The 17,782-nt window shown below is 41.2% G+C and overlaps 1 protein-coding gene across 3 annotated transcripts in view; it reads left to right on the top strand.

Moving 5' to 3' along the window:
• LOC122798297 (beta-Ala-His dipeptidase-like) overlaps positions 1 to 17,782 on the top strand; it is a 1,272,900-nt gene that overhangs the window by 875,811 nt on the left and 379,307 nt on the right. For all 3 annotated transcript variants that reach the window (XM_044067120.1, XM_044067119.1, XM_044067121.1), the window contains exon 7: positions 1,591 to 1,675. In XM_044067120.1, coding sequence (XP_043923055.1) covers positions 1,591 to 1,675 — 85 coding nt within the window. The remainder of the gene's footprint in view (positions 1 to 1,590; positions 1,676 to 17,782) is intronic.

The following is a 17,782-nucleotide window of genomic DNA, read 5'->3' as shown; positions in this document are numbered from 1 at the left end:
TAGTACTCCAAGTTGTTTCACATAAATTCACACACAGTAATATTGCAAAACTAGAATAATGAGCAAACAGCAGTTAGTAATTTTCTTTCTCAGACAGCCCAGAAATTACTTTGTCTGATGTCCTGTTTTTATTAAAAAAATGTTCTCTCAACTTCTAGGACAAAACACAAAAAATATGGTGAAAACAAAAGCACAAAATGAGGGACAGATTTTAAACATTGCTCTTACATTTTTCCCCACAGTAGATGTTCACAGGCAAATACTAGTCTAGCTGCTCTCGTGGGTCACTTTTAGTGTAGCCAATTTCCCTTTTAAAGGTGAGAATGAAACCTTCTACTTTATGGCTGCAAGGTAAATCCCCAATGTCAGTGTAGTATTTTCAAAAGAGCAGCGTTGATTTCGTAACAACTCTGTTATTATAAAGACAGGGTACAGTTTAGGAATAGTTTGTTTTACAGAAATTAGGAGAAACTTGCTAACAGAGTTATGTCTAGAGAATGAGATGCATTTGCCCCAAGTATTTAGGCACAGTGCAACAAAATCCGATCAGCAGTAATATTCTCTGACTGTTTTCATTAGCTATTGCATGTAGCGCTACTTCCAATCAGCTGTGCTATGGTCACTTGATTTTCTTTAATTTGATTCTACAGTGATATTGCTCACAACAGCTATTCAGAAACTGCTTTAACAATGACAGAAATGTAGGTACAGGATCCTTTCACTGTATAGATTCCTGAACCCCCATTACTAGTAAATTAATTAAATTGGAGTAAAGTAGCAATACAGCTCTATTCCATGTAGCAGCAAACAAGTATTCAAGATGGTAAACAATGGGTTATGGAGAAGGAAAAAATGCAGAAATACTGTCAGGACAATAAGAGAAAGTGAACTCTCTATGAAGGGAGGGGAAGCAGGACTAAAGATGATATCAGTAAAGTGGGTGGTAAAATGGTAATTTGATTACCATGGTAAAACAGGACTCTAACCCTGGTCCAAACTAATTTAAAGCATCTAAAAAAATAACTTTTTTTTTTTTTTTTTTTTTTAATTGAAGCAAAGCAGCAGATACTTTATTTTGTAGACAAGTTGTTGTGGGGATGCATTACATTAGCTTTGGTGATGAAAAAAATAAAATTTTCCTGATGATCTCACTGACTGCTGTTCCTGTCATCCATCCACAGTGATTATCCTCTTTTTACTTTAGAATATTCTTGTGTTTCTTACTACGTGCCTTTCCACAAATTTGCAGTTTATGTGATTGTAAGAAATGGAAATCTCTGGGTATTGATTTGACAGGTGAACAGCACCTCCCTTAAATCACACCACAGATTTGAAGAGGGGTGCTTTTCTGTTCTTTATTTATTTATTTTGAAGTACCTCTAGCTAATGGGAGACCTATGTGGCCACCTCATTTGCCTATGCACAAGGTCACCGTGACAAATAATAACCCAGACCTGAAAATAATTTATTGCTATAGTATTAGCTTCTTCATGAAATACAGGAATCTACTTTTTAAATAGCACTAAATTGTTTTTGTCACTTGTTTCCACTTAGGTTTGTTTTACAATATGTATTTTTTGTTTCATGTAGGTAGAGTCCTCCAAACGAGATCTTCATTCAGGAGTCTTTGGTGGTGCAGTCCATGAAGCAATGACAGACCTGATTGCCCTGCTTGGTAATCTATAATTTAAATAATTATACCATATAATTATATTTCCATAATGATGATTTCTGAAATAGTATATGTATTTTTTTCTGTTAATCTGAGCAGTGCTGTGCATTTGAAGTTTAATAGATGGCACAGTGGTACATGTATTTTATAGCACAGTGGTGCATGTATTTTATAGCTATTGGCTCACTGCCTGTAGTGTTTTCTGCCTGTAGTGTTTTCTGCCTGAAAAGTTTCCATATTTAAGATTGTGTTTCTGGGCCTAGTTGTTTGTTAGAGGCTGTGTTATCAGCTTATTTTCAAGGCCATCTTAGCAAAAACCATCCCCCACTACAGTGAGAGTGTAGTGTTTGTGGTCATTGCTGATTTGGGTTGCCAGGTCTACGGCTTGGAGAAAGCACCTCATTGGTTCTTTTGAGATTTTTTTTAAAGTTGTTTCAGGTTTCAACTTTCTGTTATTTAAGAAGTTAACTTGAGTGTTTTCTGCCATTCCACACAGAGCTATTGGAGAAGGAGCACTGACTAAAACTCTGATCTGTGATATATAACAATAAGTAGACTGTTTTTTTTTTTACTTATTTTTACTAGTTATTGGTTATTCTAGATATTTATAGTACTTTTATTGTCTGCTGCATACTTTATTACTGTATTTTATAGCTATTGGCTCACTGCCTGTAGTGTTTTTTGCCTGAAGTGATTTCTGTAGTGTATTCTGACTAGAGAGCTCCCACCCTCCCTCTCTATTGGTATCTTGTCTTTATACCTGCTGGCCTTGCAGTTGCCCTCCCCTACTCTAAATTTGATCTTGGACACTCCTCCCAGTCTAGTTTCATTAGCTCATTCTATCTGATACAGAGAGAACATCTGAGAAGGCCAACCCACTTAGGTTCTTTCCTTCTGTTCCTCCTTTCTCCCTTTCTAAAAAAAAAAAAAAATACTATCTTGTTTGCTCGTTTCCTGCCTTTTCTAGCTAGTATAGTCTGGATCCCAGGCTTTGCTGGTTTCAGGACTTTATTTTCTGTGCTCAGAGATATCCAGACCTTGCTGTGGTAGATGGAAGTCCTACCAGGCTTTGCTGGTTTCAGGACTTTATTTTCTGTGTTCAGAGCTATACAGACCTTGCTGTGGTAGAGGGAAGTCTTACTACTTACCAGTGGGAGTGGTGAGCATTGTACTGCCTATCTAACACTAGTGGCATGGTTTCCAGCTCTGAAATTGTAATTTTATTAGCCATTTTGGGCTGATTTCTATCCCTTTCAGCTTTCTGGCTTAAAAACACGTGTGTTTGTGTGTTTTTTGCATCGTGCAGCACCGCGGGGCTACGGTTAAACTATTCCAGGTGCCAGAAAGTCTGCTCTTCGAATTTTCCCTTAGAACTAGCTGGTTTTTCAGTAGTAGCATTAAAATCTGAACCCCTGTGACTAGCACTTGCTCTAGAACCTGCTGGAAAGCACTAGGAAGCCTTAAACTGATATAAGCACTCAACTCTCCTTGTTAATAAGGAGAAATTAATCATAGACACTAAACAGTCTATAATTGCAAAGTACCTTGCAAAGGTAAGGGAAAACAGCTCTTGTACTTTACAAAAAAAGCACCTAAACAGGCATGTCCAAGGGTCAGCTTCTGGTGATTTCTCCTGTCCACCTGGTGAATCTGGGCATACCGGGGCAATGCAGCAACTGCCTCATGTACACAGACAACCCACTCCTACCACCCAACACTACAACCTGCGAGAGATGCACTTACATAGCCAAACTGGAAGCAAAGCTCTCTCCAGCCAAGATTGTGCTAGACAGGCAAGAGGAGAAGGCTAACACCTGCACTACACCTCAAGCAACACATACCCCTTCAAAACCCATACCATCAACACCCACGCATAGCAAAACTAAACCTACATATGCGGTGGCCCTTAACATTAACCTGCCCATGCAACAAGGACCTCCGAAGCTGAAACGCAAACAAACACCAGTCACAACCAAAGTGACACATAGCTCACAACACCAGTGTGCCACCCAACAACAGCCCATAAGGCAAGAAAATGTACCCAACACTTTAGTCATATGTGACTCTATAGTCACACTAATGTCCTACTCACCAGGCTGAACAAGGAGAAGATTACAGTCAGCTGCCTGTCAGGTGCCAGGATCTGCCACATAACGCATGCACTCAGGTCACTCCACAAGTACAAATACGACTCTGTCATTGTCCATGCTGGAGTGAATGACTTGAGACATACCTCCCTGGACTACATGAAAAGAGACATGGAAGAGCTCTCAGATCATGTGGCCCAGGCAGGTATGATCCTAGCCCTGAGTAGCATCCTGCTTTTGCCCAGAATAATACCACAGTATAAGGACAAAATGATTGACTTCAACAACTGGCTAAGGTTCTGGTGTCATTTAAAGGGGATTCAGAATCTGTCTACTTGAGACGACATGATCGACAAACTACGATGCTTTGCAAGAGATGGTCTGCACCTGTCACCCCTGGGATTCAGGTTACTGGTTAAAGCTCTTGCCACCCCTATAGTGCCTTTTTTAGGCAAGGTTCAAAGGACAAAACCACCACCATAACAGATACAAGCATGCAAAATCTGAAGGTAATGCTACTCAATGCTAGAAGTCTAAACCTCAAAATGCACTCTCTCGAGGCACTCCTAAAAATGGAAAACATTGATATCTGTGCAGTAACTGAGACCTGGTTCAAGGCTCCAGAGAGTACCCCTGCAATACCAGGCTACAACTCTTACCACACTTTTCGGCCACCAAACCAAGACTGAAACACTAAAGGTGAAGGAGTGTCCATATTCACCAAGGATATTCACACCTCCAGGCTAGTTGCCCAACAAAATGCATCTGAAATTCTCCAGGTGCAACTAACACTAGGTAAGACTACAATCCAGATTGTAGCTTGCTACAGATCCCCAACCATGCTGCAAGATTCTCACTACACCTTTCTAAACATACTGGAAATATTAAGATACAACCAAACACCCTAATACTGGGTGATTTCAACTACCCTGCCATTAACTGGGAAAACTACTTGGGTACCAGCACCTTTTCCCAACGGTTCTTGGAATTCATACATTCCAATGCCCTGGATCAACTAATCCATTGTCCCACCAGGGGCTCCAATATCCTAGACCTGGTCATTACCAGCATGGGAGATAGATGCTCCACACCAGTGGTCAACCCCTCATTGGTCAGGTCTGACCATAAGCTAATCACCCTTGACATCCACATCCGACCCCCACCCCCCAGTAAGGAAACCTCTGTAAAAAACATCTCCAAAGCCAACGTCATGCTACTCAAGTCAGAAGTGACAAACTTCATGACACCCATGCAGACGGGAGCTGAAAGTTTGACTGCTGAATCCTACACTAAGGCACTGTACGAGCACATCCACTCGTGCATGAATCGTGCCTTCCCAAATAGAACCAAGATGCTCTCCTCCAAAGAAAGGAAGCCAATCTGGTGGTCCCCTGCCATAAACAAACTATACAACAGAAGGAAGAAACTGTTGCAGAAAAGAGGAAAATTCCAGGATGCAAAAAACTCCCTTACTAGCATCAGTAAGAAGCTGAGATCCCTCATAATATCCTCCAAAGCAAGTTACGAAAATAAAATTACTAAAGATTCCAAAAACAACCACAAGACATTCTATAGTTATGTCAAGAATTTAAATTGCAATGCTCAGATCTGCTCTGAGCTACAACAGAATGGTATTAAATATACTGATCCCAAGGATATTGCCAATATCCTGGCAGATCGATTTAGTGCCAACTTCACCCCCCTCTCACCCCCTAAAAGGCCTATCTCAATACCAAAAGACTGCCAAATTCCGGTAATCACAGCCACACAGGTAGAAACTGCACTCTCCAAAGCTAAGAATACAGCATCCATGGGACCAGATGACATCCCGGGCTGTGTACTACATGAACTACAAAATGAAATGGCACCTCACTTAGTTGTCATGTTTAATCATAGCCTCACCTCAGGCTTCATGCCCACTGAGTGGTGCATAGCTACAGTTATACCACTCCACAAAGGGGGATCCACCTTGGATCCCGAGAACTACCATCCCATCAGTCTGATGAGCCTGATCTGCAAGGGTATGGAACACATTATCATGGAACTTATAAACAAAGACAGTGGCAACCTTCAAACACTGGACCCCACCCAGTTTGGGTTTGTGAAGGGCCAATCTTGTCTCCTGAACCTGATTAACTTCTTCAAATCAGTCTTCAGAGCTGTGGACGAGGGTAAGGAGGTCCACACAGCCTAGCTGGACCTCGCCAAGGTCTTTGACACCATCCCCCACTCTGGAATCATAGATAAACTTACTAAGCTGGGTCTAAATCCCTACGTCACTCAATGGGTTGCCAACTGGCTTACTGACAGAACCCAGACTGTAAAAGTAGCCGACTCCAAATCCAGCTCCAGACAAGTGACAAGAGGAGTACCTCAGGGTTTAGTCCTGGGACCACTCTTGTTTAGCATCTACTTCTCTGAAGTACAGGACAACACTAAGGGACTCTGGCTAACAAAGTACGCAGATGACTGCAAACTGAGAGCCATTACTGAATCCCCAAATGATGTGGCTATTCTACAAAAGGGCCTTATAGAAACAGATGCTTGGTGCCAGAGCCATGGGCTCAAGCTTAATGCCAAGAAATGTATAGTTATCCCCTTTGGGAAAACATGTACCCAGGAATTACCACATAGGTGGCAGTACACTAAACACTGAAAGTGTGATGAGAGACTTAGGGACACAGGTGGACAGTGGTCTCACCTTCGATAACCACATCACCACAACAGTCAGGAAATCCTTCTATGTGTCACACCTCATCACTAAGGGCTTTTCATCCAGAAAATGGAGGCCATTGTCCCCACTGTACGCATCCCTTATTAGACCCATTATAGAGTACAATGACCCATTTGGTATGTACCTCACAAGACATCTGCAACAGCTGGAAAGGCCACAGAAATAACTCACTAAAAGAATCACAGGCCTAAAACAGATGCCATATGCTGACTGTCTAAAAAAACTCCAGCTATACTCTGTGGCATATCGTCTACTCAGAGGTGATCTCTGCTTAACATACAAGGCCATGTAAAAATCCTGAGCTGTTGGACATGCTCCACTTAAAGAAACCCCAGTCCCTCAGAGCCACATGCTCCAGGGATCTAAACCTTGTCATCACAATGAACAAAACATGCTGGAGGGATAGGTTCCTGATCCAGAGATTCCCCATACTCTGGAATAGATTGCCCATACATGTCAAGCAGAGTGCCTCTTTGGCCCTCTTCAAAAGGAATCTTGACAATTGGATGGGAGATATAAAATTCACTTTGGGTATCATGTCTGTCGCTCTGCTAGACAGGGGTCTAGGGAAGTAAATATTGTGGGAAGAAATATCCAGGGAATTGTTATGGCTAGGCTTGTATAGGCCCTAGGGCCGATAGACTAGTACCAACCTATGAACCTATGTGAGGAAATGAAGGTAACCCCAATTTAACTGCTACTAACATAACAAATTTATCTTGTACTGTGTATCAATAGGGAAGCAGCATTGGTTTTGGTCTCCATAAATGATTTGCTAAATAATTTATTGTTTGTTAAGGTTAAATTACTGTGTTCCTTTGGATTGATATGAGTCTCCTGCAAAAATAAAAAGCTTGGGTTAATCTTATTTTAACCAGAGAAAAATTAGTTTTCTATACATATGTGAGACTTTTAAGCTTATTGATATTTGGTGACAAGAAATTCAGATGATAGACCAGTAAATTGCTCTTGCTTCAGCAGAGGCTATATCACCTAGCCTGTCTCATTTCAGAGTCTCTTCTCCTCTCACAAGATTCACATAAGATTGATCCCCCATTTAGAAATGAATGTATATATTGTGCATTACACACTGTTTGTACATTGCTCTGTTGTATTTCACCCAGACGGAGCCAGAAATTGGTCATTATTGATCAGCGTGCCACCCTGGTAAACTAATATAAATAAAATAAAATAAACAGCCCATTAGGTGAACTAGTGCCAGCTCATGCTGGGTGATAAGACTCAAGATTAGCTTCTTTTCTCCATACTCAGTTGAAGCAGATCTACTGGCCTTTTTTGCAAAAAGGAATATTCTGCACAAAATACAAAGATTGCTACCTGACTCAGTGCAGAGCTGCTGACAGTACTTTAATGTGCCAGCCAGAGAAGACAACCGAGACTACATCAAAGGAGGAGGAGAAGACAACAAAGTCCTTTCTCATCTGGGTTCTAACAAATTCTTATAACTACAAGTGCTCCCTGAAAGATCATAGTTCCTGATACTGTTTGATGGCTTCTGTAAGAACATAAGCTTGACTTTGATTGTCTGCATTCTGTGGGGGCACAGCCTTACAGATTTAAATAACTGGAGGCTTTTTCAGACTGGCAGTCTTCAGTGGTGAGCTGCTGACAGTGTTCTACTATGCAAACAGAAGAAGACAGCAGGAGACTACCGGGAAGTAGAATAAGAAATACAAAACCATTTTCCATCTGGTCTCTGATTTTAGCATACACTACAAGGGCTTCTATGGTTCCTGAGGATCAGATCTGTAATGTATGAGCCCTTGGTGAAAGTAGCGGCTTTCACTTATCAGTTACCTGATCTTGGCTTTTGCTGAAAGGTCATAGTGCCTGTTTTTTATTAGCCAGCTCCTGCAGGAGTAACGGCTTAATTTTGATTGGATGTCTTCCACAGGGGAGGAGCCTTATAGATCAAATAATTGGAAATTTGTTCAGATCCTTGGCGTGTAGCATGAATCAGCAGTGTGAATCCTATTAGGCAAGCAGTGCAAGAGCCTAGTCTACAACAGGCAAGGTGACACATACGTCCTTTTTTGGATTAAGTACATTTCTCTGTCATTTCTGTCTTGTGAACTGCAGCTCAGTTCTCCCCTTATGATTAATTTTATTGCTCAAATTGAATTCAGTACATTTCTAATACTTATTAGTCTTTTGACAGTTGCCTATGTAATCAAATCAGCTTTGCCTGTGTATGATTTATTGCTTTACTATTTGTTTTGTTAATCAAACCCATTTTAATAGTTTGCTGATGCATATTCATTGGCTGTTCTGTTATGTTTGTACTTGTATTATTTCATATTGAGGTATGTTTGTTGAATACTGCCTTATTAATTAAACCCCATTTTTGTACCTGTTCTTGCCTATTCATTGGATGTCCCTTCACTGGTGGTCCCATTATTTAGCTAGCACCCACTCATTGGCCATCTACTGTCCTTCCTTTACCCAGTGCACCTGCTGAAAATATTCACTTGTAAATAGTGTGATTTACTTGTTATGGTACCTAATCTTTGGCTACTTGATTACTGTTATATAACTTAGTATGGCTTTTTGCTTCCTGCATTTGTACTAGTAATTAATAGTTACTACTATAGCAGTTGTTAGCAAAGTTACCGCTGTACTAGTTGTTAGTAGTTACTGTCATTCAGCTGATACCATTATTGCTAGGCTGTACCTCTGATAGTCTCCATTTTTTAATACATCTCTAAATCTTAACATTATCTTATTATAGATTACCCCTGTTCCTGTGTTTTCTATCTCTTTTTTGCTATCTTAATTTCGATCAAATTCCTTCAATATCTTTATTTTAAGCCTTCACCTACCACCACTGCAGCAGCAGTTAACATATCTTTAGTCTACTGCTCTGCCAAATCCAAACCAAGTGAGTTACCTTTTATTACCATAAGTATAGCTAGCATTTTCATCCAGTACCTCATCCTACCTATCCGGTCACCAGCAATGGAACCATGGACTGGTAATTCTATTTCTTAAGCCAACCTAATCGTCTTTGGCACTCTGAGGCAGTGTAGCAGCTGTCTCATGTTTACTGACAATCCGATATTATTACCTAACTCAAAATCCATCTGTAAGAGATGCTTTCACATACACAAACCAACCTTGTACTCCTAGAATGGGAGAGGAAATTTGTGTTTAAGTCACACTTTTATGACAAAATTGTGTTATACAATCGTTTTTTTGGATGATTTACTCATCCTATGGCAAGGGACTGAAGAGGAAGCTGATGAATTTGTATAATATTTAAATTCTACAACTGATTTTTTTAGGTTTACTAGTACATGGAAACTTGATGAGATTGATTACTTGGACATTAAATTGTTCAAGAATGAAATAAATCAAGAATTATGCAGCACTATCTTCAGAAAAAAGACCTATTCCAATATCTTGTTGCACTTCAAGAGTTGCCACCCACCACACTAGTTGAAAAGCATAATAAAGGGCCAAATGGTGAGACTGTCACACTTAATAAGCAATAATGTGAACTTTACCAATGAACTGTATGTTTTAATAGGGATGTTCACTGAGCGGGGATATCCTTTGAGAATGTTGATTAAAATTAAGAAAGACATTTTGGTAAAAAGAAAAATCTTTTATCCCCATAGTGAACATCACAGTTGCCCAGACACAAACCAGACCTAGAGATATTACTACATATGTGATGGTTTTGCGTTACAACACAGATTCCCATAATATATGTTCGATTGTCAGTAGATGTTGGGGCACTTGTTTCTGTGAAGTGACCAAGGAACTTCTTGGCAATAAACCTCAAATAGTTTATAGTAGGGGCAGAAATATTAAAAACATTTTAGAGGGGAATTTTAAAGCCAACTCAAAACCTGGGTATCATTCCGTTATGATGAAATGTGGTGCCTGTAGATTTTGTAAGTTTATTAATGACGGGCCATATGTCACGGTAGGAAATTATCATTACTCTATTAGATGCCCAGGGAAATGTAACTGCAACATGACCATGTTAGTCTATCTGGCTACCTGTGTGTCTTGTACATCTTTTTATGTTGGAAAAACTGTGTGCAGGTTAAGAGATAGAATTAGTGAACATTTAAGGGCAATAAAGAATAGGAATACACATAATGCTCTTTTTGTTCACAGTAATAAGTGTGTGAACTTTAAAAGGTTCATCTTTTTTGCGATTGACAAGGTTCAACACAATGATAGGGGGTGGTGACATTAAATTAGAAGTAGCAGCAAGGGAAAGTAAATGGCAGCTGAGGTTAAATGCCAAGGTTTCACCAGGACTTAATGACAGTATATCACTGGCCCCTATTTTGAAACAAAGGGCTTGTTTAATTTGAATTAATATCAGTTTTTTTATGTTCCACTTTTGGAATTATAAACTTTGAAAGGTAATTGTATTTATATTTGGGCTTAGGCTTTTGTTGTATTAAAAATGTATTTTAAACCATATTCACCATGTTTTTTACTATTTCTATGACATTTATTGTTTTAAAATCTTGACTTTTAGTGATATGTCTTTAACTAGTTAAACTAGTTAGTGTCTTGCATTAATTGTATGAAGAATGTGATTGGTTGTTTATTTCACCTATGACGGTACTTAAGCTGTTATGCTTGGCTTTTTTTTACAACTCTGATGATGCCAGTGGAATGCAAGGTGAAAGCGCTTAGTTGTTGGTCGATTTCCTACTCTGTCATTAAAACAGTTTTCAGTTTCCAGCGATGTGTTGCGACTGTTTTTCTTCATTTTTTACAAATCTGAGTCAGATCTCTCAGATCTTGTCAGTAAATGCAAGCTACATGTGCTGAGGTAGTCAAATACTAACCTCCTGACTCATCCAAGATACATGATAGAGCACTTCAGACACTCACAGTGTGTTAATTACACAAATGCAGTACTAACATACATACACTAACATTCATGGCTACTAGCCTGTTAATCACACAAGCTCACTGCAAACATACATACACTAACATTCATGCCTACTTATACTACATCAGTATATATAGTTCCAACCACTCACCAAGCCAAATGAGCTATTCCCTTAAGGCAGACAGACCCTAAAGCTAAAATAGATGATAATGCCAGAAATACTTGAGTTATTGGTAACTCCGTTGTCAGGCATGCAAACTCTACATTCACCAGACTGGTAAAGGACAGGGTGATCATCACTTGTCTGTCAGGCACTTGAATTAGGGAGGTCACCATGAACCTCCAGAGCACGAAGCATTCAAAATATGAGTATGACCTTGCTAGTGCTCAAGAGGGAGTGAAGGTGGCCCAACTTTGTGGAGATGCAGAGAGACATGATGGTGCTCTAGATGTTCTTAAGGACAGGAAACTCGTGCATTCATTAGTATTCTGCCCTCACCTAGAATGATGACTAAATATAACTCATCAATCACTAGTTTCTGTGATTGGTTATATAAATGGTGTCATTCTAGATGATCAAGTTTATGTCCACCTGGAAGAATATTGTAGGTAAACCTTCCTGTTTCACAAAAAATAGGCTGCACCTGTCTTTTGACGGCTTTCACAAACTGGTTAAAACTTTCCTTTTAAGGCACAGTTATATTGTTTGACATTCCATCTGACAAATTCCAGTCTTCCAGGTATCAGATTGACTCTGCTCAACACAGGAAGCCTCAGAAGCAAAATGTGTCTTGGAAACTTTCATTTACATAAAAAACATGCACATATGATTAGCTTCTAAAATCTAAAAAAGTGGTCCTTCCATTTCATTGTTCATATCACACATTCAGGGCCACTAGAAACAGAAGGGGTGAAGCCATACTTTTTAAAGATTAAACACCTCTGCAGCTTATCCCAAATGTTCACAGTCTTGATTTGGTATAGGTACGCATCACTTTCAACAAAATAAATGTTTATTTCTTGGAAATTACAAGTTCATCTTTATGTCCCAGGAGGGCATATTTCATACCAAACAAGCTCCCTCAGTGATAAGTAAAACTAAACACCTACAAACGTGGAATCTCACATGAATATATATACAAACTTGAATCACACAATCCAGTGAAAGAATGAGACCATGAAGTATATTCAATATTTATTAAACAGAGTTAAGCCCTTTCATTCATCAAAACTAAAAAACATTAAAACTTCTACCATTAAAAAGAAAAGCATAGTGCATCACATGTACTTTCAAAACCAATGGCTACAAGCTGGCAATAAACTATTAACCAAATACAATTCACACTTCAAAGTACTTCAGTTTCAGTATAGAGTTGATTGAAACTGAATCATTAAGCCCCGGATAGTTGATAGCATTAAATTTTAATTGGCATCTAAGTTCACTTTTACTGAGCTGTTCCTCTTGCATCATTTAAAACTTGTTCAAGTACTATAAAGTAAAAACAGTCATTCTCAGACATTTGAATAAATATCATGAACATGCTTGTAAATTCTGTTTTTTTTTTTACTTCCTGCTAGTCTTTCCTACATAAAAAGCAGGACACACACAACATCAGGCCAAATAGACCACTTGTTTGGAATTGCATGTAAAATGCCCCTTTACTTGGAATGCTTTGTTACAAACTGTATAGCTGTCAGTTTTCATTGGTTTTGAAAGTACATGTGATACACTATGCTTTTCTTTTTAATGATAGAAATTTTAATGTTTTTAGTTACAGTGAAGTTCTTATTTAATACAGAATGAAAGCACTCAACTTCGTTTAATAAATATTGAATAGAATTTGTGGTCTTGTTCATTGATATCACTGGATTGTGTGATTCAAAACTAAACACTTATTAAGAGATTTAATTATCCAAGTATCAACTTCTCCACCTACAAATCTAACAATTGTTATGCCCAGGCCTTTTGTGATGTCATCAACTCTAGATCCCTGAACTGAATGGGTTCTCTCCATTCTAGGGCTCAAACCTCCTAAACTTGTCTTAGCAAACTCTCCTGCTCTCTACTCAATAGTATTCCCTTTCCTAGTTAAATCAGACTGTTTAGCCATCAACATTTGCCTGAAGACCAGCTTCCCGAGTCCCAGTAATCCATTTAAATTCAGAAACTTCAACAAAACCAACCTATTAATATTTATCAACCTTAACATAAATGGTCTAGTCACACCAAATCCTTGAACATTTACACCTAAGACCTAGCCAATGAATTTTATGATCTATTAAATTACTCTATATAGACAACTGTCCCTTTCCCTCATAAACAAAAAACAAATACATCAAATGTCTAATTTGGTGGAAAAACAGCATCAACACATTATACAATAGGAGATGTAACTACCTAACCTGATACAAATATTGCTTAAGAATATTCTGAGAAGCATTAAAGCTGCCTCCAAGCACAGTAAAGCCAACAACCATTAATAATAAAATAGTGCAACAGCCACATGACAAAACAAATGATAAGTTTAGCCATGAATTTCATAGCATTCATTTCACAATCCTAAAGGCAGAAAGTCACTTACTATGTAAGCCGCTAACACTCATATATAATCTGACTCTTTCCACTAAGGCCACACCCTAATACTACATGTGATAGTGTTCAATCTCGACGTTTGTTCTTACACATGGGTTCGGAGCCGATCCTCGGCTCCGTGCCGGCCTCTTGCAAGCTCTGCATCGAGAAGAAGCTCGAGACAATCTAATACCCACAATCCCCCTCTGCCTTTACCTCAGATCTAGTTTGCCGCTGCTGCGTTCGCATCGCTGGGAGCTAGCTCGAGCATCTAAAGTTAAGATATAACTTAATTTGTTATATTTTATTGGATTTTTTTGTTCTATTAGATATATCTTGATATAGTGAGTGATTGTGTGTTGAGTGGCTTAAATTCTCGGTACCGTTAATCTTATTAATCGGTTAGAGTTTTCGGGCCTACAACCCTTCTTAAATTTAAAAGGATTTGACATTTAAACCGGATTTGACACTTTTTCTCGGATTTGACTATATTACTGGACTTGTCTTTCTCTTGTAAAATGTCTGATAAGGTAAAATCAGGATTTAAGCGTTGTCAGTGTGGCCAGAAAATGTCAGTGACTGACAACCATAGTTCCTGCGTCTACTGCCTTGGCCCTCTCCACTTGCAAGAGGACTGTTCTATCTGTCACTCTTTTAGTGGGAGGGTCATGACAGATAGGCGCAGGAAACTCATGGACAGAGGTTTATTAAAACCTTCTTTTCAGGAGGCTCTGGATGCTTCTGACCAGGCATCGAAATCCTCCAAGTCATCGGCTCCGAGCTCTTCAGCAAATGTTAGATCACCGGTTCCACAGACTTTGGGGCCGAGTGTTCAACTGGTATCGGTTCCTGAGCCTCGAGTCTTGGAACCGGTGATGGAGCTCCCTCCTTCGACCTTATTGAGGTCGGCTCCGTCTTCGGTTCCTTCGACCCGTTCTTCTTCAAAACTCTCTGATATCGATGTGGATCGTGTGGTGCAGAAGTTATTGGAGCATTCGGCCCTGTCCAAACATATTTCGGTTTCCACCCAGTTGGTGTTGAAACTTGAAGGCCTCCCAGTGTCTCCATCCATTCCTCCTCCGAGACCTGTTCAGTCTTTGGAGCCGGAAGAGGCTGATCTTCTGATTGTGGAGCCCTCGGGTCCAGAACCGTCCTTTTCTCGGTCTGTTCCTCTCACCTCGACTCCGTCGGACCCGATACCGGAGTCTCGGAGCCGACGATCTGTCCTTGGTTCCGGGGCCGAGAGTCGAACCGACGTTTCGGTTCCGACTCTTCCCCTCGGGGCCTCGGCGCGGATCGATTCGGCTCCGTCCTCGGGGTCGATGCCTTCGGTGCCTGTGTCGGGGATTCTTCCCATTTCTTCGGAACCGGGAGATTCTTCGATCCGGGACCCGGGGGCGTTCGACCTAATGAGGAAGGTGTTGTCTACCCAGACAACCACATCAGTGGAAGCAACCTCTCCTCCCCATAAAGGGCCGTTATCCTCCTCTGCACCCACGGCCACATCCAAGCGTCGGGCACCAGTGTCTCAGCCACCCTGGAGGGTGCCCCTCTTCCTCGGAGGCTTCTTTGGATGCTCCCCACGAAGAAGTCCCTAGGAAAAGATTGTGTAAGAGGAGACACTTGGATTCTCCACAAGAATCCTTGACATCTGATACTGACTTAGATGAGTCAGAAGGGTCCCTTAAGTCACCTTCAGAAGATGTCTCTTTTTCGGACATATTGGAGATCCTGAAACAGAGAGGTGACTGGCAGTCCCTTCCCCCTTCTGAGGATGAGTCAGTTTTGCTGAAGGCATTTGGTGCTCGCCCTTCTTCCTCCTGGGTCACTCCTCCCTTCGACGAATTAATGGAACTAATTGCTCGAAGGGCGTGGGAGGCTCCTGACACAGTGGAACCAGTCCCAAGGAAACCCAATAAATACATCACGGCACCTCAGTACAAGTCCTACTTAACAAAAGGAGTTCCAGTGGACGCTATGGTGGTGGCAGCGGCCACAAAAAAGGAGATGTCAGAGTCTTCCTCATCTGTCCATCCCCTAATAAAGATTCTAGGACGATGGATAGGTACGGGAAGCGCATTTTTAGTTCAGCGGCTTTTTCCATGCGATCCCTGAACTATTTGACCCATTTTACACGTCTACAGAGGGATCTAGTCAAAGAGTTGGGAGATACCCTCCAGGGTACTACAGATGCGGCTGTCTCAGAGAAAGTGACAGCGCAACTTAATACCCTTACATCCATTGTGAACTCTTCCATGAGGCTGCTTTCCTCACGCAGAAGGTTCGAGTAGGGCAGCAGCTTCAGCGATTGCTCTTCGCAGACAATCCTGGATGCGCTTATGTTCCTTTGCGGAAGCCTTCAAGTCTTCCTTTACTAACACCCCATTTGACGGTGCCACTCCCTTTGGCCCCAAAGTAAAGGAGACCCTTACCCGGTGTGAACAGGAGGGAAAGACTCTGTCTGCTGTCGGAGTCCGTTTTTCCACCCCAACCAGACCGTACCCCAAAGGGCAACGTGGTGGAAAAATGTGGTTTCAAAACCCCAAGGATCTTTCCCAGGCACACAGGGAGATGCCCCTCTAGAGGCAGAGGAGGGGCAGAGGTGGAAGACGCCGCCCAGGCAGCAGAGGGTCCGCAACATCAAGGTGACAGGGATACACTCCTGGTAAACCTTTCCAGCACTCCTGAGAGGAGGCCCGACTGTCCTGCTCTGGAGGCAGTCGGGGTCGCTTAGCTTTATACCCTCAGGCCTGGCAAAATATAACTACAGACAAGTGGGTAAAAAGCGTGGTTACCAGAGGTTACAACATACCCTTTCTATCCTATCCCATTCCAAAGAAAAGACTCCCAGATGTACCGCCCCATCTGCGAGAGCCAGCAGCTATAGAAATTTCAAAGCTGCTAGAAAAAAGAGTCATCCAACCAGTCCCAGCGGACCAGCAAGGATTCGGGACTTACTCAAGGTTCTTTTAGTTCCAAAGAAAACAGGGGACTGGAGGCCCATCCTGGACCTAAGCTACCTCAATACCTTCGTCAGGAAAGAAAAGTTCCGAATGGTCACGCTTCAATCGATCCTTCCATTCTTAAAGAAGGACGACTGGATGTGCTCAATAGATCTAGAAGATGCATACTACCACATCAAAATGGCCAGGGCATCCAGAGATCATTTGCTTCCGGCTGGGGCCAGTCACTTTCAATTTCGAGCCCTGCCCTTTGGTCTGACCTCAGCCCCAGGGTCTTCACCAAATGCATGGCAGTGGTAGCGTCTCACTTGAGACGCCAAGGATTCCAGGTGTTTCCGTATCTGGACGACTGGCTCCTTTCTGCCACCACCCAGCGTCAACTATTACAGGCCAGGGACTTTACCCTTCAACTGTGTGTTCACCTAGGGATTTCCGTAAACTTCGGAAAATCCTTGCTTCAGCCATCACAAAATATCTTGTTCATAGGAGCAGAATTAAACACAAGTCAGTTAATTCTAAGACTTCCCCCAGAAAGGATATTATCACTTCAGACTCACATACGTCTTCTACTTTTGTCAAGGAAATCTCCAGCAAAACTGGTACTGAAGGTTTTGGGACTCATGTCAGCCTCCCTTATTGCAATACCCTTGGGAAGGCTGCACATGAGAGTCCTACAATGGCTGCTGTTTGCACAATGGTCGTTTCAACAACTACCTCTAACACACGAGATTCTTATAACGAAAACATGCAAGACACATCTAAACTGGTGGCTTCAAACGTGCAACCTTTCCAAGGGGAGACCATTTGTGCTACCCACGCCTACAGTTACAGTGACCACAGACGCTTCCCTGATAGGGTGGGGGGGCATCTTT

Source organism: Protopterus annectens, chromosome 3.part1 (genome assembly GCF_019279795.1).
Source record: "Protopterus annectens isolate FY-2018-M chromosome 3.part1, PAN1.0, whole genome shotgun sequence".
Classification (NCBI taxonomy): domain Eukaryota; kingdom Metazoa; phylum Chordata; order Ceratodontiformes; family Protopteridae; genus Protopterus; species Protopterus annectens.
This window is presented reverse-complemented; position numbering and strand designations above follow the sequence as displayed.